The sequence below is a fragment of the Trachemys scripta genome, chromosome 6 (genome assembly GCF_013100865.1).
Source record: "Trachemys scripta elegans isolate TJP31775 chromosome 6, CAS_Tse_1.0, whole genome shotgun sequence".
Taxonomy (NCBI): Eukaryota; Metazoa; Chordata; order Testudines; family Emydidae; genus Trachemys; species Trachemys scripta.
The window spans coordinates 122,424,536-122,440,546 of record NC_048303.1 but is presented as its reverse complement, the minus strand read 5'-3'; the positions used below and the strand labels follow the sequence as shown (position 1 = coordinate 122,440,546).

Genomic DNA, 16,011 nt, shown 5'->3' with positions numbered 1-16,011 from the left:
AATTGTATAGACTATTTTAATGGATTTTTATCAGTTGTGGGGTCTTATCCCACACTAGACTCCGTGTGGTGAGACACACAACTCCAAAAGCAGGGGTCTGTGAAGGCATTCTGTCTAGAGAGCTCCACTTACGGGTATTATGAGTAACCAAGTTCTGCTGTTAACTTCTCTCAAAGTCATCAACGCTCTGAAATGTCTGCACCTGTGTGGTTTGTCAAGTTCTGGAACCGTATATTAATACGTTCGTCCTCACGATCCAACTGGCACGGTCTGCTTCTGAATACAGTGAGCGCTATGTATCATTACCGGGCTGACGTGTTAATTCCTAAGTAATCCCAGCTAGTGACACTATACAGATAATGAATGGCAGGGAGTTTATTTCTTATTCAACGGTATCCCTCTTCGTAGATCGTGATTAATTTTAATGTTCAGCAATAAGCATTCTATAAAGAGTCTCACATTGTCAGGACGGTGTGTCCTTTTTCCTGAACAGTTGCTTTCCTTAAAACTTTGTACTTCTGAAACTTTATATTAAAATACTGGCTCCCGATTTGGTCCCATACCAATAGTCCCCCATCACAAAGCTCCTCCCAGAGATTCCTACTCCAGGAGTGGAGATGCGTACCGTTGCTTGAACTACGCACTTCACCTATGCAATTATAATGTTTTTTCCTGAGCATTAAAAGCAAGCTAGTGAAACAATTTTCCAGCCCTTTGTAGGTATTAATAATATATTTATTAAATTTAGCAAAATTTACATGGAAGTGTTACTAATGACTTCTGCAATAAAAATTGCAATTCATTTTCAATACTCTAAGCAGCCTATGCTTTGTCGTCTCTTTCTCCACTGCTCCAGTGGGTTTGATCCATGTTTATCCACCATATAGTCCTCCTCCACGTCATGAATTGCAGGGGGAAGAATTCCTCTGTACACAGCCCACCCACTTGGGCCGTGTCCTAGGGCTGGTTCTGGTTGTAAGCAGCTCCCTGTAGTTAAAGCTGCTTGGGGTAGAAGGCCCCTAGTGTGGTGCTGGTGGGGGGACATGGCTCCTTTGACAGCTGGGAAGGGGAGAATGGGCAATACAGGGATAGGATGAACTCTGTTCTCAAACCCTGAGACATTAGTAATAGTACAGTTTAGAAAGTGGTTCTTGAATATATTTGATCTGCTTTGGAAAAAGAAAAGTCTCACGTTTTTGAAACATGCATGTTTTATTTCCACAGTTTGCAACTTTATGTCTCATGAAAAGTGCCTCAAGCATGTGAAGATACCATGCTCGTGTGTTGCGTCAAGTCTCGTAAGGGTGAGTCGGCATGTGTTATGATATACTTTACCTGGCCAGTGGCTCAAGTTTATTTGCTATATCTTTCTCATTAGTAAATTAATTATAAAAAAAATAGATTCGCTCATTAATTTAATGATTTTAATATAAGCTAAATGTTATTCATTGGTTCAAACTCTTATATCTTTTCCATGACAAAAGTTTTAAATCTAAGCCCTTCTGAACCTGCCTGGAATAGGTGGTTATGCACAAACTGCCTTTAAGGAACGCAACACAGCGTTTTTCAAGATTACCAAAGTGCTTTAATGGTGTGTCATTGCCTGGTAGAATTGTCATACCTGAATGTGGTAACTGATTCAGATGAGGTGCAGAGGTACAGTACACTCTTATACATGGTTTTCTGAGCAAGGTTTTTGGACATTACCACATTTTTTACAGCAATTACACTTCAATAGAGGATGATAAGCCTTTGCTGTTGAATGAAAGAGCTGTTTTTGACTTCTGTAGGTTGGTGCATCTTAACATTTTTGTTCACGTGTGCCCTTTTTTGAGTCTTAATTGTAGCGGTGGATACAGACAGAAAATATCATATTCATAGATTCATAGATTCTAGGACTGGAAGGGACCTTGAGAGGTCATCGAGTCCAGTCCCCTGCCCTCATGGCAGGACCAAATACTGTCTAGACCATCCCTGATAGACATTTATCTAACCTACTCTTAAATATCTCCAGAGATAGAGATTCTACAACCTCCCTAGGCAGTGTTTAACCACCCTGACAGTTAGGAACTTTTCCTATTGTCCAACCTAGACCTCCCTTGCTGCAGTTTAAGCCCATTGCTTCTTGTTCTATCCTTAGAGGCTAAGGTGAACAAGTTTCCTCCCTGCTCCTTATGACACCCTGAAAACTGCTATCATGTCCCCTCTCAGTCTTCTCTTTTCCAAACTAAACAAACCCAATTCTTTTAGCCTTCCTTCATAGGTCATGTTCTCAAGACCTTTAATCATTCTTGTTGCTCTTCTCTGGACCCTTTCCAATTTTTCCACATCTTTCTTGAAATGCGGTGCCCAGAACTGGACGCAATACTCCAGCTGAGGCCTAACCAGAGCAGAGTAGAGCGGAAGAATGACTTCTCGTTTATTGTATATTGTCTCTATATAAATCCATGGTACGCCCACATCTTGAATACTGTGGGCAGATCTGGTTGCCCCCATCTCAAAAAAGATATATTGGAATGGGAAAAGGTTCAGAAAAGGGCAACAAAAATGATTAGGGGTATGGAACAGCTTCCATATGAGGAGAGATTAAGAAGACGGGGACTTTTCAGCTTGGAAAAGTGATGATTAAGGGGGGATATGATAGAGGTCTATAAAATCATGACCGGTGTGGAGAAAGTAAATAAGGAAGTGTTATTTACTACTTCTCATAACACAAGAACTAGGGGTCATCAAATGAAATCAGTAGGCAGCAGGTATAAAGCAAACAAAAGGAAGTATTTCTTCACACAATACACAGTCAGTCTGTGGAACTCTTTGCCAGAGAATGTTATGAAGGCCAAGACTATAACAGGGTTCAAAAAAGAACTAGTATGAATACACACAAAAATTGGATTCAATTTAATTACTAAAGAAGAAGAGCACAAAGAGGTATTATGGAGCTGGAGGAAGATGGAAATGGGAAGATGGGGGCAGTACAATGCCTGGTGAAGTGTTAAGTGGTACGAAAGCTTTAAATAAGGAAAACCTGGAAGAGTTAGAGACATCTGTCATTAAATCAGTCTCAATGAATCAAAGGGATGTTGATACAGGTATAACAGAGAAGATAATCAGATACTTTTGGGAATGTTTCAATGGAGAGCCAGTGTCATCTTTATACTGATATCTCGGATGTGAACTGCAAGTTTTTATACATAATGTCATTAAAACCCACCCATTCTGTCTGATTGAAACTTTTCCTTAGGTATGTTTGTACACCGCGTGTGACCTAGAACATGCGAATATGAATTGACTAGGATGCTAAGGGTGGGGTCATGACAAGAGCCTGTGGCCGTTTTTGGTGGAGGATGTGTGGATCTGGGTGCTTGGTATGAGTGGCTGGTGCTGGGTAGGGGGGGCAGAGGCAACAGGAAAAGGATGGCAAGAAGAGCTCACCTGTCTTCTTCATTCGCACCTTTTGGATCCTAGTGTCCATCGGATTTTGCTGCGTTTTCCTTCAACTCCTGGGACATGACTTACCAGGCGCTCCTGGTGAACCTACTTGTGGATCATGGCAGGGCTTTGGAGCTGTGCTGTGGCTCCGCTCCAGCTCCAGGCAAAAACCTGTAGCTCCAGAACTGCTCCATGCTCCAGCTCCGGGCTCCACTCCAAAGCCCTGGATCATGGCCACTGGGCTGAAAAGTACTGCTCCAGATCGTGTTGTTTTAGGTGTATGGGCTTGTGGCTGCAACAACAGGCACTATTTCCAAGGCTACATGCTTTATTTATTTTACTGTTCATGTCACTCTGCAAAGAGGCAGATATTACAGCACTGTAAGTCATCAACTGGGTCAGCTACATCATGACGTAGGGATAAGTTTGTGAGTAAACTTGGGGAGGGTCATAGATCAGTGAAGTAACAGTTAACTAGTTCAAGTTCTGAGAGAGAGAGAAATGATCATTTTTCTTGGAAATGTGTGACTGATCAAATATTCATTCAAGGACAAGTGCAGAGTCCTGCACTTAGGATGGAAGAATCCCATGCACTGCTACAGGCTGGGGACCGACTGGCTAAGCAGCAGTTCTGCAGAAAAGGACCTGGGGATTACAGTGGACAAGAAGCTGGATATGAGTCAACAGTGTGCCCTTGCTGCCAAGAAGGCCAACGGCATATTGGGCTGTATTATTAGGAGCATTGCCAGCAGATCGAGGGAAGTGATTATTCCCCTCTATTCGACACTGGTGAGGCCATACCTGGAGTATTGTGTCCACTTTTGGGCCCCCCACTACAGAAGGGATGTGGACAAATTGGAGAGAGTCCAGCGGAGGGCAACGAAAATGATTAGGGGGGCTGGGGCACATGACTTACGAGGAGAGGCTGAGGGAACTGGGGTTATTTAGTCTGCAGAAGAGAAGAGTGAGGGGGAATTTGATAGCAGCCTTCAACTACCTGAAGGCGGGTTCCAAAGAGGATGGAGCTAGGCTGTTCTTAGTGGTGGCAGATGACAGAACAAGAAGCAATGGTCTCAAGTCGCAGTGGGGGAGGTCTAGGTTGGATATTAGGAAACACTACTTCAGTAGGAGGGTGGTGAAGCTCTGGAATGGGTTACCTAGGGAGGAGGTGGAATCTCTATCCGTAGAGGTTTTTAAGGCCTGGCTTGGTAAAGCCCTGGCTGGGATGATTTAGTTGGTGTTGGTCCTGCTTTGAGCAGAGGTTTGGACTAGATGACCTCCTGAGGTCTCTTCCAACCCTGATATTCTATGATTTGTTCATTTAAATTTGGCATGTGATTTAAAATATCAATTCTTCTTAATTGTGTGACTAAAACCATGAGTCTGAATGTATTAATGTTAAAATCTGTTGGATATTACAATATTGTAGTCTAGTTGTTTTTATTTGTGTCTGGGTGCAGGTTGTTTTCCCCACATTTCTCTAATATTTTATCTGATGTTTTATTTTTGCTTAAACAATCAAAATACAAACAATAGCATATTTTATTTAACTGTAGATCGTCCTCTCCTACACCTACGGTTGTGCAGCATGCCTTGTAACAATTGGCAGCTTTCCACACTCAGAATTGTCCACCTGTCAGTGTTGCTGTAGAGAGTTGTAAAGGGCTGAAGAACCTTCATGTAGAAAGGTGCTATATAAAATTTAAGATAGTCCAGAAGTAAACAGAACAGTTTCTTCACACAATGCACAGTCAACCTGTGGATCTCTTTGCCAGAGGATGTTGTGAAGGCCAAGACTATAACAGGGTTCAAAAAAGAACTAGATAAGTTCATGGAGTTTAGGTCCATCAATGGCTATTAGCCAGGAGGGGCAGGGATGGTGTCCTTAGCCTCTGTTTGCCAGAAGCTGGGAATGAGTGACAGGGAAAGGATCATTTGATGATTGCGTGTTCTGTTCATTCCCTCAGAAGCACTTGGCATTGGCCACTGTTGGAAGACAGGATACTGGGCTAGATGGACCTTGGGTCTGACCCAGTGTGGCCGTTGTTATGTTCTTGTTTTCTTGATGTGGTTATCTGACTTCTGTTAACCTGGCCCGCTGAGCAAGGGAAGGCTGCCATGTGGGAGATCTTGTTTTGTGTGTAGTCTACATGAAGTAAATATTGAACATGGTTCTTTAATTAAAAAACATAACAAAGCAAAACAACTGATGATGGTTTATAATATATGTGGAAAATTTATTTTTGCATCCATCACCATCCCTTCAGATTATTTACATGTGGTTCTTTATGGAAAGCTCTGATGTATGAGGCGGTGTTAAGAGGGTATTTTTCCTGTCATTTTCTCCTCATGTATTAATATTAAACTTATGACATAAATTACATTTTTAATCTCTTGGATTTTATCTGGAACAGACAAAGTCCATCTGTGACCGTGTTTCATTTGATGTTAAATCAGACTGTCAGAGAACCGTTTTTCAATGATTGTCTCATGGAAATTTTCATACCTAAACAGAGCTTGCTTTCCAGGATCAAGCAAAGGGTCATGCAGTCTCAAAGATGTCATGACTGCAGCTAGTCTCAGATAAGTCCTGGACTCGGAGATTCGCACGGATGCCTTACCAAGTTGTTTTTTGCTTGCACTCAGTGTTTCAGACTGGAATCAGTATTTCAAAACCTATTTTTGTAGAGAGTCCAGCTTGCGAAATGTCCATTTCTGCTGTTCATGGGGTGTTTGTTTTAGTTCTGTGTCTTGTCATTTAAAAAAAGTACTCTTTTTGTACTGTCTGAGGTGTTTAAAAAACTAACTGTATTGTCCTTAGCGGGAAACACTGCACATCCTCACTGTGTGTTTCATCCTGGTTATGTAGGTGACATTATGTGTTGTGTAAGTGTTCTCCGGGCTTTGCCTGGACATAGAAATGTTTGCATTTTTTTTTTGTTTTGATGTAACAGATTGTGGCCATATAGAGAAGTTTTTTAGTTTTTATGAGTTTTCTATGATAAATGCTTGCTTTTAGAGAAGCGAGGTATTTGTAGTACTTGTTATCTGAGCTTGGCTAGCTCCGTTGGTAGAGCATCAGACTTTTAGTCTGAGGGTCCAGGGTTTGAGTCCCGGGTCAGGTGATAAACTACTTACCAAGATCTTAAAAATCTGTCTTTCTGGAGTCCTCTTTGATGTTACTTTTGGGAGGAGCTCAGTGGTTTGAGCATTGGCCTGCTAAACCCAGGCATGTGAGTTCAATCCTTGACGGGGCCATTTAGGGATCTGGGGCAAAAATCTGTCTGGGGATTGGTCCTGCTTTGAGCAGGGGGTTGGACTAGATGACCTCCTGAGGTCCCTTCCAACCCTGATATTTTATGATTCTATGAATGTAGTTGTGTTTAATGCAATTGTTACCCAAGATTTATATTTCTGGAGTTGTATGTGGACTAGAATCTGTCATAGTCCAACAATAGCATATTAATTTTGTGCAAACTAGGGTATCTATACAAAAGCGTGCCGAGATAGATCCCATCTACAATTCTTGATTGCACATATACTGATTTAAAACTGCAAGTCTATATTAAGGCTTTTACAAGTTTTCTGTATAGTAATTTGTTTAGAACTTATTAGTTACTGGTTGCTTGCATGTGTGATACTGGTATTTAATTTTTTTCTTGCTGATTCAGATACTGGGAAATCAAGATTATAGTTCCCATAAAATGTTGCCCAGAGACCAGAATTTGCTGTTGACTGTCTTGCGGAAGAGATGTCACTACGGTTGCTTCAGACTACTAGTGTCTTGGGTGGATGTTTAACAACTGAAAGTGGTGAATGTAGCATCTCCTTCTCCCATGCCCATGAATTGTGATTGACTGAGCACCATTTGCTCCCAGTAGGTAGAAATCTAACTTTCCTTCCAGAGACATTTCCCTTTGAACCCTGGGAAAGCTTACATTGTTTAAGTTTCTTTTTCACAAATGACAGATTTATTGCCCTGATTTCAGGTTGATGTGACAGAGTGGGGGCAAGAGGGAAATGTCAGTGCAGCTTTCCAGAGGTCTGTGACATCATGAGCAGGTGGTTGACCTTGTCTGTTGACCTGATATTTTCCCCCCATTGGCTCCAGCTATGCACAATTGATTGGTTGTATTTGTCAGTTGTTGTATTTCTCCTAAGCTGCTGGAAGACGTGAAAAGGGGTGTGCAGGGGGGGAGGGAGGGGGAAATACAGAGTTAGGTTAATCCCTATTTAAAACTATTAATAATCCGTTCTGCATTAAACATTCCATGGTTGATGGTAACAGTTCCATGCCTCTTTATCTAGTCTTCACCACTGTAGCATTTTGCCTCGGTATTAGGAGCCTCACAGGAGTGAGTTCCACCAAAGGGGTGAAAATCCAAATAGCATCATCATCACCGTCCCCGTTTGCCTGAGATTTTAAGGAAGTGCCTAAGAGTGCTCAATCACTTACTAAGATTTATCAAAATCAAGCATTTGATAACTTCCAAGATTTCAGATACAAACGTGTTACATTCGGGTGGAGGGAACAACATCGGGACAGGGATAGCTTGGGGAAACGAGGGATGGAAAGGAGGAGAGGAGTGTGGAAGGTGGAGAAAGTGAGGCTAGTGGTGGAGGGTCTGGGTGAGAGTGAGGAGTGGGAGGAGGTTGGGGCAAACAGCCTATCAGAGGATAGAAAACTGTGTCCAGAATCCCAGTGGAGAATGCCATCTCCTGACATCACCTGTCTGAAGGTACCTCAGCCTTCCCTCACTTCTGTTTTCAGGAGTTGCTGCTTGCTACTGGAATCTGCTTCTGCTGCCCGGAGTGCCGTGGTGATGCTTGCGGTTCCTGGGGAGGGTCGGCGTCTGCTGGGGCCTGATGTCCCGGGGTGTGTGTGTGTGTGTGTGTGTGTGTGTGTGAGGGGATATTTAAACATAACTCGGGGTGATCTGAAGTCGAACAGAGCAGCTAGTTACCAACTTTGATCTTGGCCAGGATCATGGGCTCTGATGAGGTGCCGTAGCAACTTAAAATGACCCCCGCTTTGCTTTGTAGCTCATCTGCTGAGCGGTGACATTTCCAGCGACATGGTGCCCCGTAATAGTGCCCCGTCAGTGAGATGAGCAGTACCTGTTGAATCATCAAAATCATTCCTTGGAAGTGTCCCATCCAATATTGACCCAGCCCAGCCCACCTGATCTTTGAAGATTAGACTGGTCAGTATGATGGCAGGTCACTAGAAGAATTTTGTTTGTTCTAAAAATCAGCTGACATCAAACATTATTCCTGTGAGAGACAGGGGTGATTTTAGAGGTGGAAATGAGAGAACTCCATTTTTTGTTTTTTTTTAAAGTGGTAAATTTTGTGTGTGTGTGTGTGTATTTGTGTTTTAAGAGGCCAGGAAATAGATGGACAGGTGAGCTCAATCTCTGTATGAATCACAACTAGTGACACTGGTTATAAAACTCTCCTCTCCCTCTCATATAAACATATTTGGGTATGAGATGAGTGACTTCAGCACTCATGGATTTAAAAAAGGAAAGTTTATATATTCTCCCTGTGATAAATGAAGGTTGCGGGGAGTGAGGGGGGAATAGCTCCCTTTTATGGACAGCCAGCCAGCTAGCTATAAAGTCCCTCTTGGTGGCTGTTCTCTGCTTGCTTTACCTGTAAAGGGTTAACAAAGGCATCCAGGTAAAGAAAAGGGCACCTGACAAAAGAGCCAATGGGAGGCCTAGAACTTTTTAAAAGGGGAAAGAAGCTTTCCCTTTGTGTCTGTGGTTGTTCTCTGGAGAGGGGGAACAGAGCAGGACAGATTGAAGTTATGTTGTAAGCAGCTTTAAAATCAGGTATGAAAAAACATCAGTTCATTCCTCAGACCTGGGTCCAAGCAGGGCTGGCTCCAGCTTTTTTGTTGCCCCAAGCGGCCAAGTGAGGGAGAAAAAAAAAAAAAAAAAAAAAGAGATAAAGCCACGATGGGTGGCACTTCGGTGGCAGCTCTATCGCGCCGCTTCATTCTTCGGCGGCAAGACGGCGGTGGGTTCTTCGCTCCGAGAGGGACTGAGGGACCCGCCACCGAAGACCTGGATGTGCCGCCCCTTTCCATTGGCCGCTCCAAGCACCTGGTTCCTGGAGCCGTCCCTGGGTCCAAGGGGGTTTTTGCATTTGGGTGGTGGCAGTATTTACCAAGCCAAGGTCCGAGAAAAGCTGTAACCTGGGGAGTTTAATACAAGCCTGGAGTGGCCAGTATTCATTTTTAGAATCCGTGCGGGCCCCCACCTTCTGTGCTCGGAGTGACAGAGTGGGAATTCAGCCTCGCCACTGCCCCCCCCCCTTTTTTTTTAATTTTGACTTCCACAAAAGCTGGACAGGTTTTCAGTTAGGAGATTTTTCATTTGTATCAATTTTAGCAATAAGTGTTGGTAGAAGGTCTTGTGTTGTAGGTTGTAACAACAGTCAAAACTTCTGTTGTGGGCTTATGATTGTGAATTTCATTATCCTGTAACAAATAAAAAGTTAATTCTTAGTTGAAAGTTAAATTATCAACTTATTAATATCACTACTTAATTATTAGTTTATCTAAAATTGTAATTAAAAGTTATTTAATTTTAGTCAACCATTTGAAGATTAGCAAACATGTAGGTTAAAATACCAATACCTTTTAAATACTATTTTCTTGGCATAAACTTGTACATGTAACAATCATGTTCAAGATGCATCTGTCTGAGGACTTCATCTAGTGCCAGTTGTTGTACTGCCTAAGTGCTTCTCTGGTTCTGCAAAGTTAGGTCCCCCCTAGTAGACTTCATGAGATTTCTGCTCTTCTCCTTTTCCTGTGTGTATACAACTTTTTGACTCTGTTCTTTCCGCTCCTCCCCTTTTGGTTTCTTTGGCTTTAGTGTGAAAGTTTTGTTCAAGCCAAAGGGGTCTGCAGCATGTCCTCAAAGTGGTCAGGCTCCAGACTAATCCAGTCTTATCTGGCAGGTTGTTTGACAGATGTGCCCCCTTGATTGAGAAGGATCTGCCTACAGATCTCTTGCTTTTCATCCTGGATTTTGTGAGCTGCATTGTTCCCACAAGACAGTTGCCTGGAGCCTCACAAAAGGGTGGGAGACATGATGTGACGAATTGTTGAGCTACCAACCAACAAAGCGAGGCACAGTGTACTTTTTTTCTTACATTATAAGCACAGGAAACTTAAACTGATACAATTTTTTGACTGCTCCAAATGTTTTCACTGCTCCAAATTCTTCATCTCCTCCTCCAAGCCCCCATGTGCTACCTCCCTAGGCAGGAGAACACCATCTAAACTCTTGTAAACTTGATAGCTGTAGCCTGTCATGAGAATTCACATACTAGCTCTGAATTCACAATCTTTCACATTCAGAAATAGGATAGGTTTCAGAGTGGTAGCCGTGTTAGTCTGTATCAGCAAAAAGAACGAGGAGACCTTAGAGACTAACACATTTATTTGGACATAAGCATCCGATGAGGTGGGTTTTAGCCCACGAAAGCTCATGCCCAAATAAATTTGTTAGTCTCTAAGGTGCCACAAGTATTCCTAGAAGTAGGATAGATACTCCCTGGGAGGTTGTCATTTCATTTTCTATTTTTATTTTTGGTTTTTCTTCCCTTAATAGGATCCATAAAAGCATTGATTTCTGTAGTGGTAATAAAGGCAAGGTGTCCTTTTATTCTCAGTTATCAGGTTTGCTTTTGATGTTGCGAAAAGGAACAGTCTCCAGCAGGTCTTGATGATAGCAGAAAACTCTATTGAATGAGTCATTCTTTCAAGTAGAAGCATGACTCATACAAAAAAGGTTTCTGCTATAGAAGTACCATAGGGTCTAGGGGGACCTGTGTATTCAGACTGCATGAAATTGACCATCAGCTTTCCAACTGCAAGGCTGCCCTTGAGAACTACCACCAACAGTGGGTCTAATCTGCTGTTTGTATGACACATTTCAGACAAATTGGGTTAACTGTAGGAATACATTTGCTTCTGATACAGTGAAGTAATGTACAGATTTATACTGTTTCCCTTGCATCAGCCACAATAGAAATTTGGGGTATTGGCTATATTAGCTAATTTTAACTGTATTCATCTGTTTCTTGTCCTGAGAGATGTTCCCACCCCTTTGTAATGTTAATTTTTGTTTGATTACAAAATTTATGTGAGAAAGACTTTGGACTTTTTACCAGAAATTGCTTTTAACTTGCATTCTTCTTGTCCCAAGAAAAGGGGTGAAATTAACATAGTTACTCAGCATGGAGACTACTTGTGTTCTTTAGCCCAATTTATAAAAATAAATAAATAGCAGTTACAGAAGGTGCATGTACTCCTAACCAAAAAGAAAGCAGGAAGGCAAGCTAAAACCAGTATAGTTAAAATACAAGATTAGAGGTTATTCAAACTAAGCCTACTTTTCAAAAAATAAAAATCCAGACCAAGTGAAGTCAATAGAAAACAACAGTGGTGGTTGGTAAGATGGAAACTAGGAAAGCAAAGAAAATTAGGAGAGAAAACTAACAAATACACCCACACACCCCGAAACTCAAGGAATTCTTGAGGTATATTAGAAGCAGGAAGGCGTCCCCTGGACAACCACTGCGTCAAGGGAACAACCAAGGCAGATATGAATGTTGTACAGAAACTAAATGATTTCTGTGAAAGAGTCTCCCACACATAGGATGTGGACTTGACATCTACTCCAGACTTTTACTCTTTCCAGATGAGGCACTAACAGAGACTGAAATGTCAAAATAAGAAATACTGGAATAAAATGATAAGTTGAATAGCAAAGAGACAAGGTGGGTGAGGTAATATCTTTTATTGGACCAACTTTTGTGGGTAAAAGAGAGAAGCTTTCATGCTACACAGAGCTCTTCAGGTAGTCAGAAGGACTAGACTGCATTCATCCAAGAGTTCTGAAGAAACTGGGGGTGAGAGTGTTATGATTTTCAAAGCAGTCCTGGGGATTTAGACATGTCTCCTATTCCTGTAGCTAGTCTGTTTGAAAATATAAGATATCATGTATTAAAACCAGCTTCTAGACTGGAGGATAGCAAACGTACCTACTTTTTTAAAAGGGCACTTGGGGGTTATTCTGGGAATTAGAGCAGTGAGTGTCACTTCAGTATCGGGTATATTGGTTGGAGTATTAATTAAAGACCATTCTAAAACATCTAGTTGAGCATGATGTGATCGAGATCTTGCTAAGATATTTTGTACCCTAACAGTAAACTAGAATTTTATTGAGCATCTCAACAAAATAGTGGATAAAGGAGAAGCAGTTGATGTGACTTATTTGGCTGTTCAAAAGACCTTCAGCTCTTTCACAAGGGGCAATTAAGGTAACTAATCCTGGGGTGAAAAATAAAAGGCTATAAAACTAGGACCATACCAATTTCACGGTCCATTTTGGTCAATTTCACGGTCATAGGATTTTTAAAATAGTAAATTTCATGATTTCAGCTATTTAAATCTGAAATGGCACAGTGTTGTAACTGTAGGAGTCCTGACCCATCTCTGAAGGCAGCAGCGCAGAAGAAAGGATGGCATGGTATGGTATTGCCACCTTTACTTCTGTGCTGCTGCTGGGGGGGCGCTGCCTTCAGAGCTGGGCGCCTGGCCAGCAGTTGCCACTCTCCGGACACCCAACTCTGAAGGCAGTGGAGAAGTAAGGGTGGCAATACTGCAACCCCCCTACTATAATCTTGCAGCCCCTCCCCCCAAGCTTCTTTTGGGTCAGGACCCCCAGTTTGAAAAATAAATCTGTATAGTATAAGGTAAAAGCGCACACAAGACCAGATTTCATGGGGGAGACCAGATTTCCCGGTCCGTGACGCATTTTTCACAGACGTGAATTTGGTAGGGCCCTAGCTATAACAAATTAGAAATCGTCTGAAAGAGGAAATGGCATGGTGGGGGAAGAAGTTGGAAAAAGGAGACTTCTGCCGGTTGTTGGGTGTTTGGGGTTTTGTTTTTGTTATGAGATCAAGCCCTTTAAAAGTCAGGAAAAGTCTGAAGATTAAGATTATTTCAAGTAATGTTAATTCGTCCACTTTGCATAGATGTAATATTTCCTAGTCGTTTTCCTCTGTTAAAGACATGTTGTATTGATAACGATCGTAAAGGGATAAAGAGTTAAAGGTGTTCATGAACTCTTTCACTGTCCAACATTAAACAGCAATAGGTGGGTTCTGGGTTATTGTTAAACAGAGCCCTTGGTTTTACTCAGTTACTTAGCAAACAACCAAAAGGATTCATTCATATTGAAAGTTTATTGATTAAACACAAGAAAGAACATGAAGTTAAAACAAGCATTTATATTGAAACTGTGGTTGAGTGATGATGTAAAACAGACTTAGTTAGACCTTATGAAAGTCTGTCTCCTTTTGGTGTCAAACTATCAGTCTCTTATTTTCAGAACAGCCTTTCTTTGATGAAAAGGCAAAGGTTAATTTTACTCTGTCCTGATGTGAAGGGCATCTACTTAGCCTGTTCTTAACAAGCAGGCAGACTAAAGGTGGAGGGGAGTCAGGGTAGAAAAGATGGGTGAAATATGGCTTTGGTTGATATTTTTGGAACACTGGATCACTGGTTAGTTACGAGTGGATGCTTTGGCTGGGTAGTCGACCAAGACGCCTGCTGCTTTGACCCTGGTTAGTTATGATCCGGTCAGGGCTGTCATCTGGTTGGATCCTTTCTCCTCAGACAAGGCAGGCTTGGATGACTGCAGTATAGTTGACTTCAGGATTCAGTGAAAAGCCGGGAGTGAGAGAGGCTAGTAAGAAAGAGAGAAACCGTGGGCAGAAGATAACACAAGAGAAGGGAATACAATACAGGATCTTACATGTCTTTGTGGTGCTGGTAGTTAGCTCTCCCCGCTGGCACGCTGAGAACTGGCTGTCATGATGATGTGATGACTTTCAGCACTCACAGGAGAAAACCAAGTTCCTTAAATAAGAGCGAGGCCAGCCGGCCTTCCCTATTATTCCCCATTATTGTGGAATAAATATATATAGGAAGGCAGAATTCACTTTCTTCATGTGGCAGCTAATGGAAGTCTGTTTCGAAAGCAGATCGTGGTTTGGAGTACGGCAACCATGTTAAGTCGGTTGTTCGAATCTTAGTTGAGGATTTCCAGACTTTTGCGCATACTTTGTTTTTTCATTATTTAATAGTGTATCTTAGCAGCTTCCGATGGCACCACACAGGCCCCATTGTGTCAAGTGCTTTGCAAACAACTGGAACGACAGTGTTTGATTTTTCCTGTCCCCAGTTTCACAACACTGTAATGCCCTGCCCTGAAGAGCTTACAATCAATCTCATGTCATGTTAATTTTTGAAAAGCTAACATTCCAATAACTCATTGTTCTCCCAGGGAGAATGCTTTTAAAGCCTTGAGTCTTTTGACGGGGTATATACTTTTGAGAGTCTTTTGAAGGCTAGAAGCAATTATGCGTGGCATTGTTGGGAGCTTATCAGTAGCGCAAAGGTTAAGAGAATTGGAAAATCCCTAGCAGAATTAGAAAAGGCCAGTACAGCTGCTGTAGATAGCTGAAAACAGAATGGTCATCCCCGTACCACAAATACCAGTTAATGTTTCTGTCTACACAATACTCTTGATTTTACTTTATGAACAGTAGTTTGCATCTCAGCCACCCGATAGGAAGAATTTTTAACATAATTTAGAAGTGCCGTGGTCGGTAAATCATATAAATGTAGAAGAAAATAAGGTTAATCATAGTAAAGGATAGTGTTTATAGTGGTAGCAACAAAAGGCCTTTGAAGATTATTGAAAGCAGAGCCATTTGATGATGGTAAAAGCAGTTTGTTTATAGTGTACGCTACATTTCTATATGGTATAGTAAGTAATACAGCAAGACAATATCCAGTTACGCGGCAAGACAGTATCCAAAGGACAGTACTCGGATGTCTTCATGAGTTATGGCTGGAAACAAAATGCTGAAATGAAGAATTCGGGAATACTCTGTTCACAAGTAAACTGGGTATTCAAGGGCATTTCAAGGTATACATTGAAATAAGCATTAACACTGATCTTTGTGTCAGTAGAGGGTTGGTCAGGACTGTATTGGCACTTAGACATTTTAATGGCATTTCATGGATAAAGTTTCTATATCGTTCTGTACAAATTGATTTTAGTGTCATCGGACTGGAAAAGGAGCTCAGTAATTGATGAGAACCAAGAAATTGCAACTCTCTTTGTGACCATGTAAGCCATCTCCCGTACTTTTAATGCACAATATTAATACAGCTACTGCATCTCATTTCAAAATGAGTCCTGTTTCAGGACTTGGACTACAAGCTCATCACCAGACCTTCCCTGGTAAGGGATTGTCCTGAAGACAGGACAAGAAGTGATGGGCTTAATCTGCAGCAAAGAGAGATTACACGAGCTATTACACTTCCCAACTGTAAGGATAGTTAAGCTCTGGAACAGGATTCCAAGGGAGGTTGTGGAATCACATCATTGGAGGTTTTTAGGAACAGGCTGAACAAACACTCATCAGGGATGGTCTAGGTTTACTTGATCCTTCCTCAGCACAGGGGGCTGGACATCTAGACCT

At 41.8% G+C, this 16,011-nt stretch overlaps 1 protein-coding gene across 2 annotated transcripts in view; it reads left to right on the top strand.

The window, feature by feature from the left end:
- The first annotated feature begins 1,228 nt into the window (after positions 1 to 1,228).
- DGKQ (diacylglycerol kinase theta) overlaps positions 1,229 to 16,011 on the top strand; it is a 98,490-nt gene continuing 83,707 nt past the window's right edge. For both annotated transcript variants that reach the window (XM_034773314.1, XM_034773313.1), the window contains exon 1: positions 1,229 to 1,304. In XM_034773314.1, the coding sequence (XP_034629205.1) occupies positions 1,236 to 1,304 (69 nt within the window). In that variant the 5' untranslated portion in view covers positions 1,229 to 1,235. The remainder of the gene's footprint in view (positions 1,305 to 16,011) is intronic.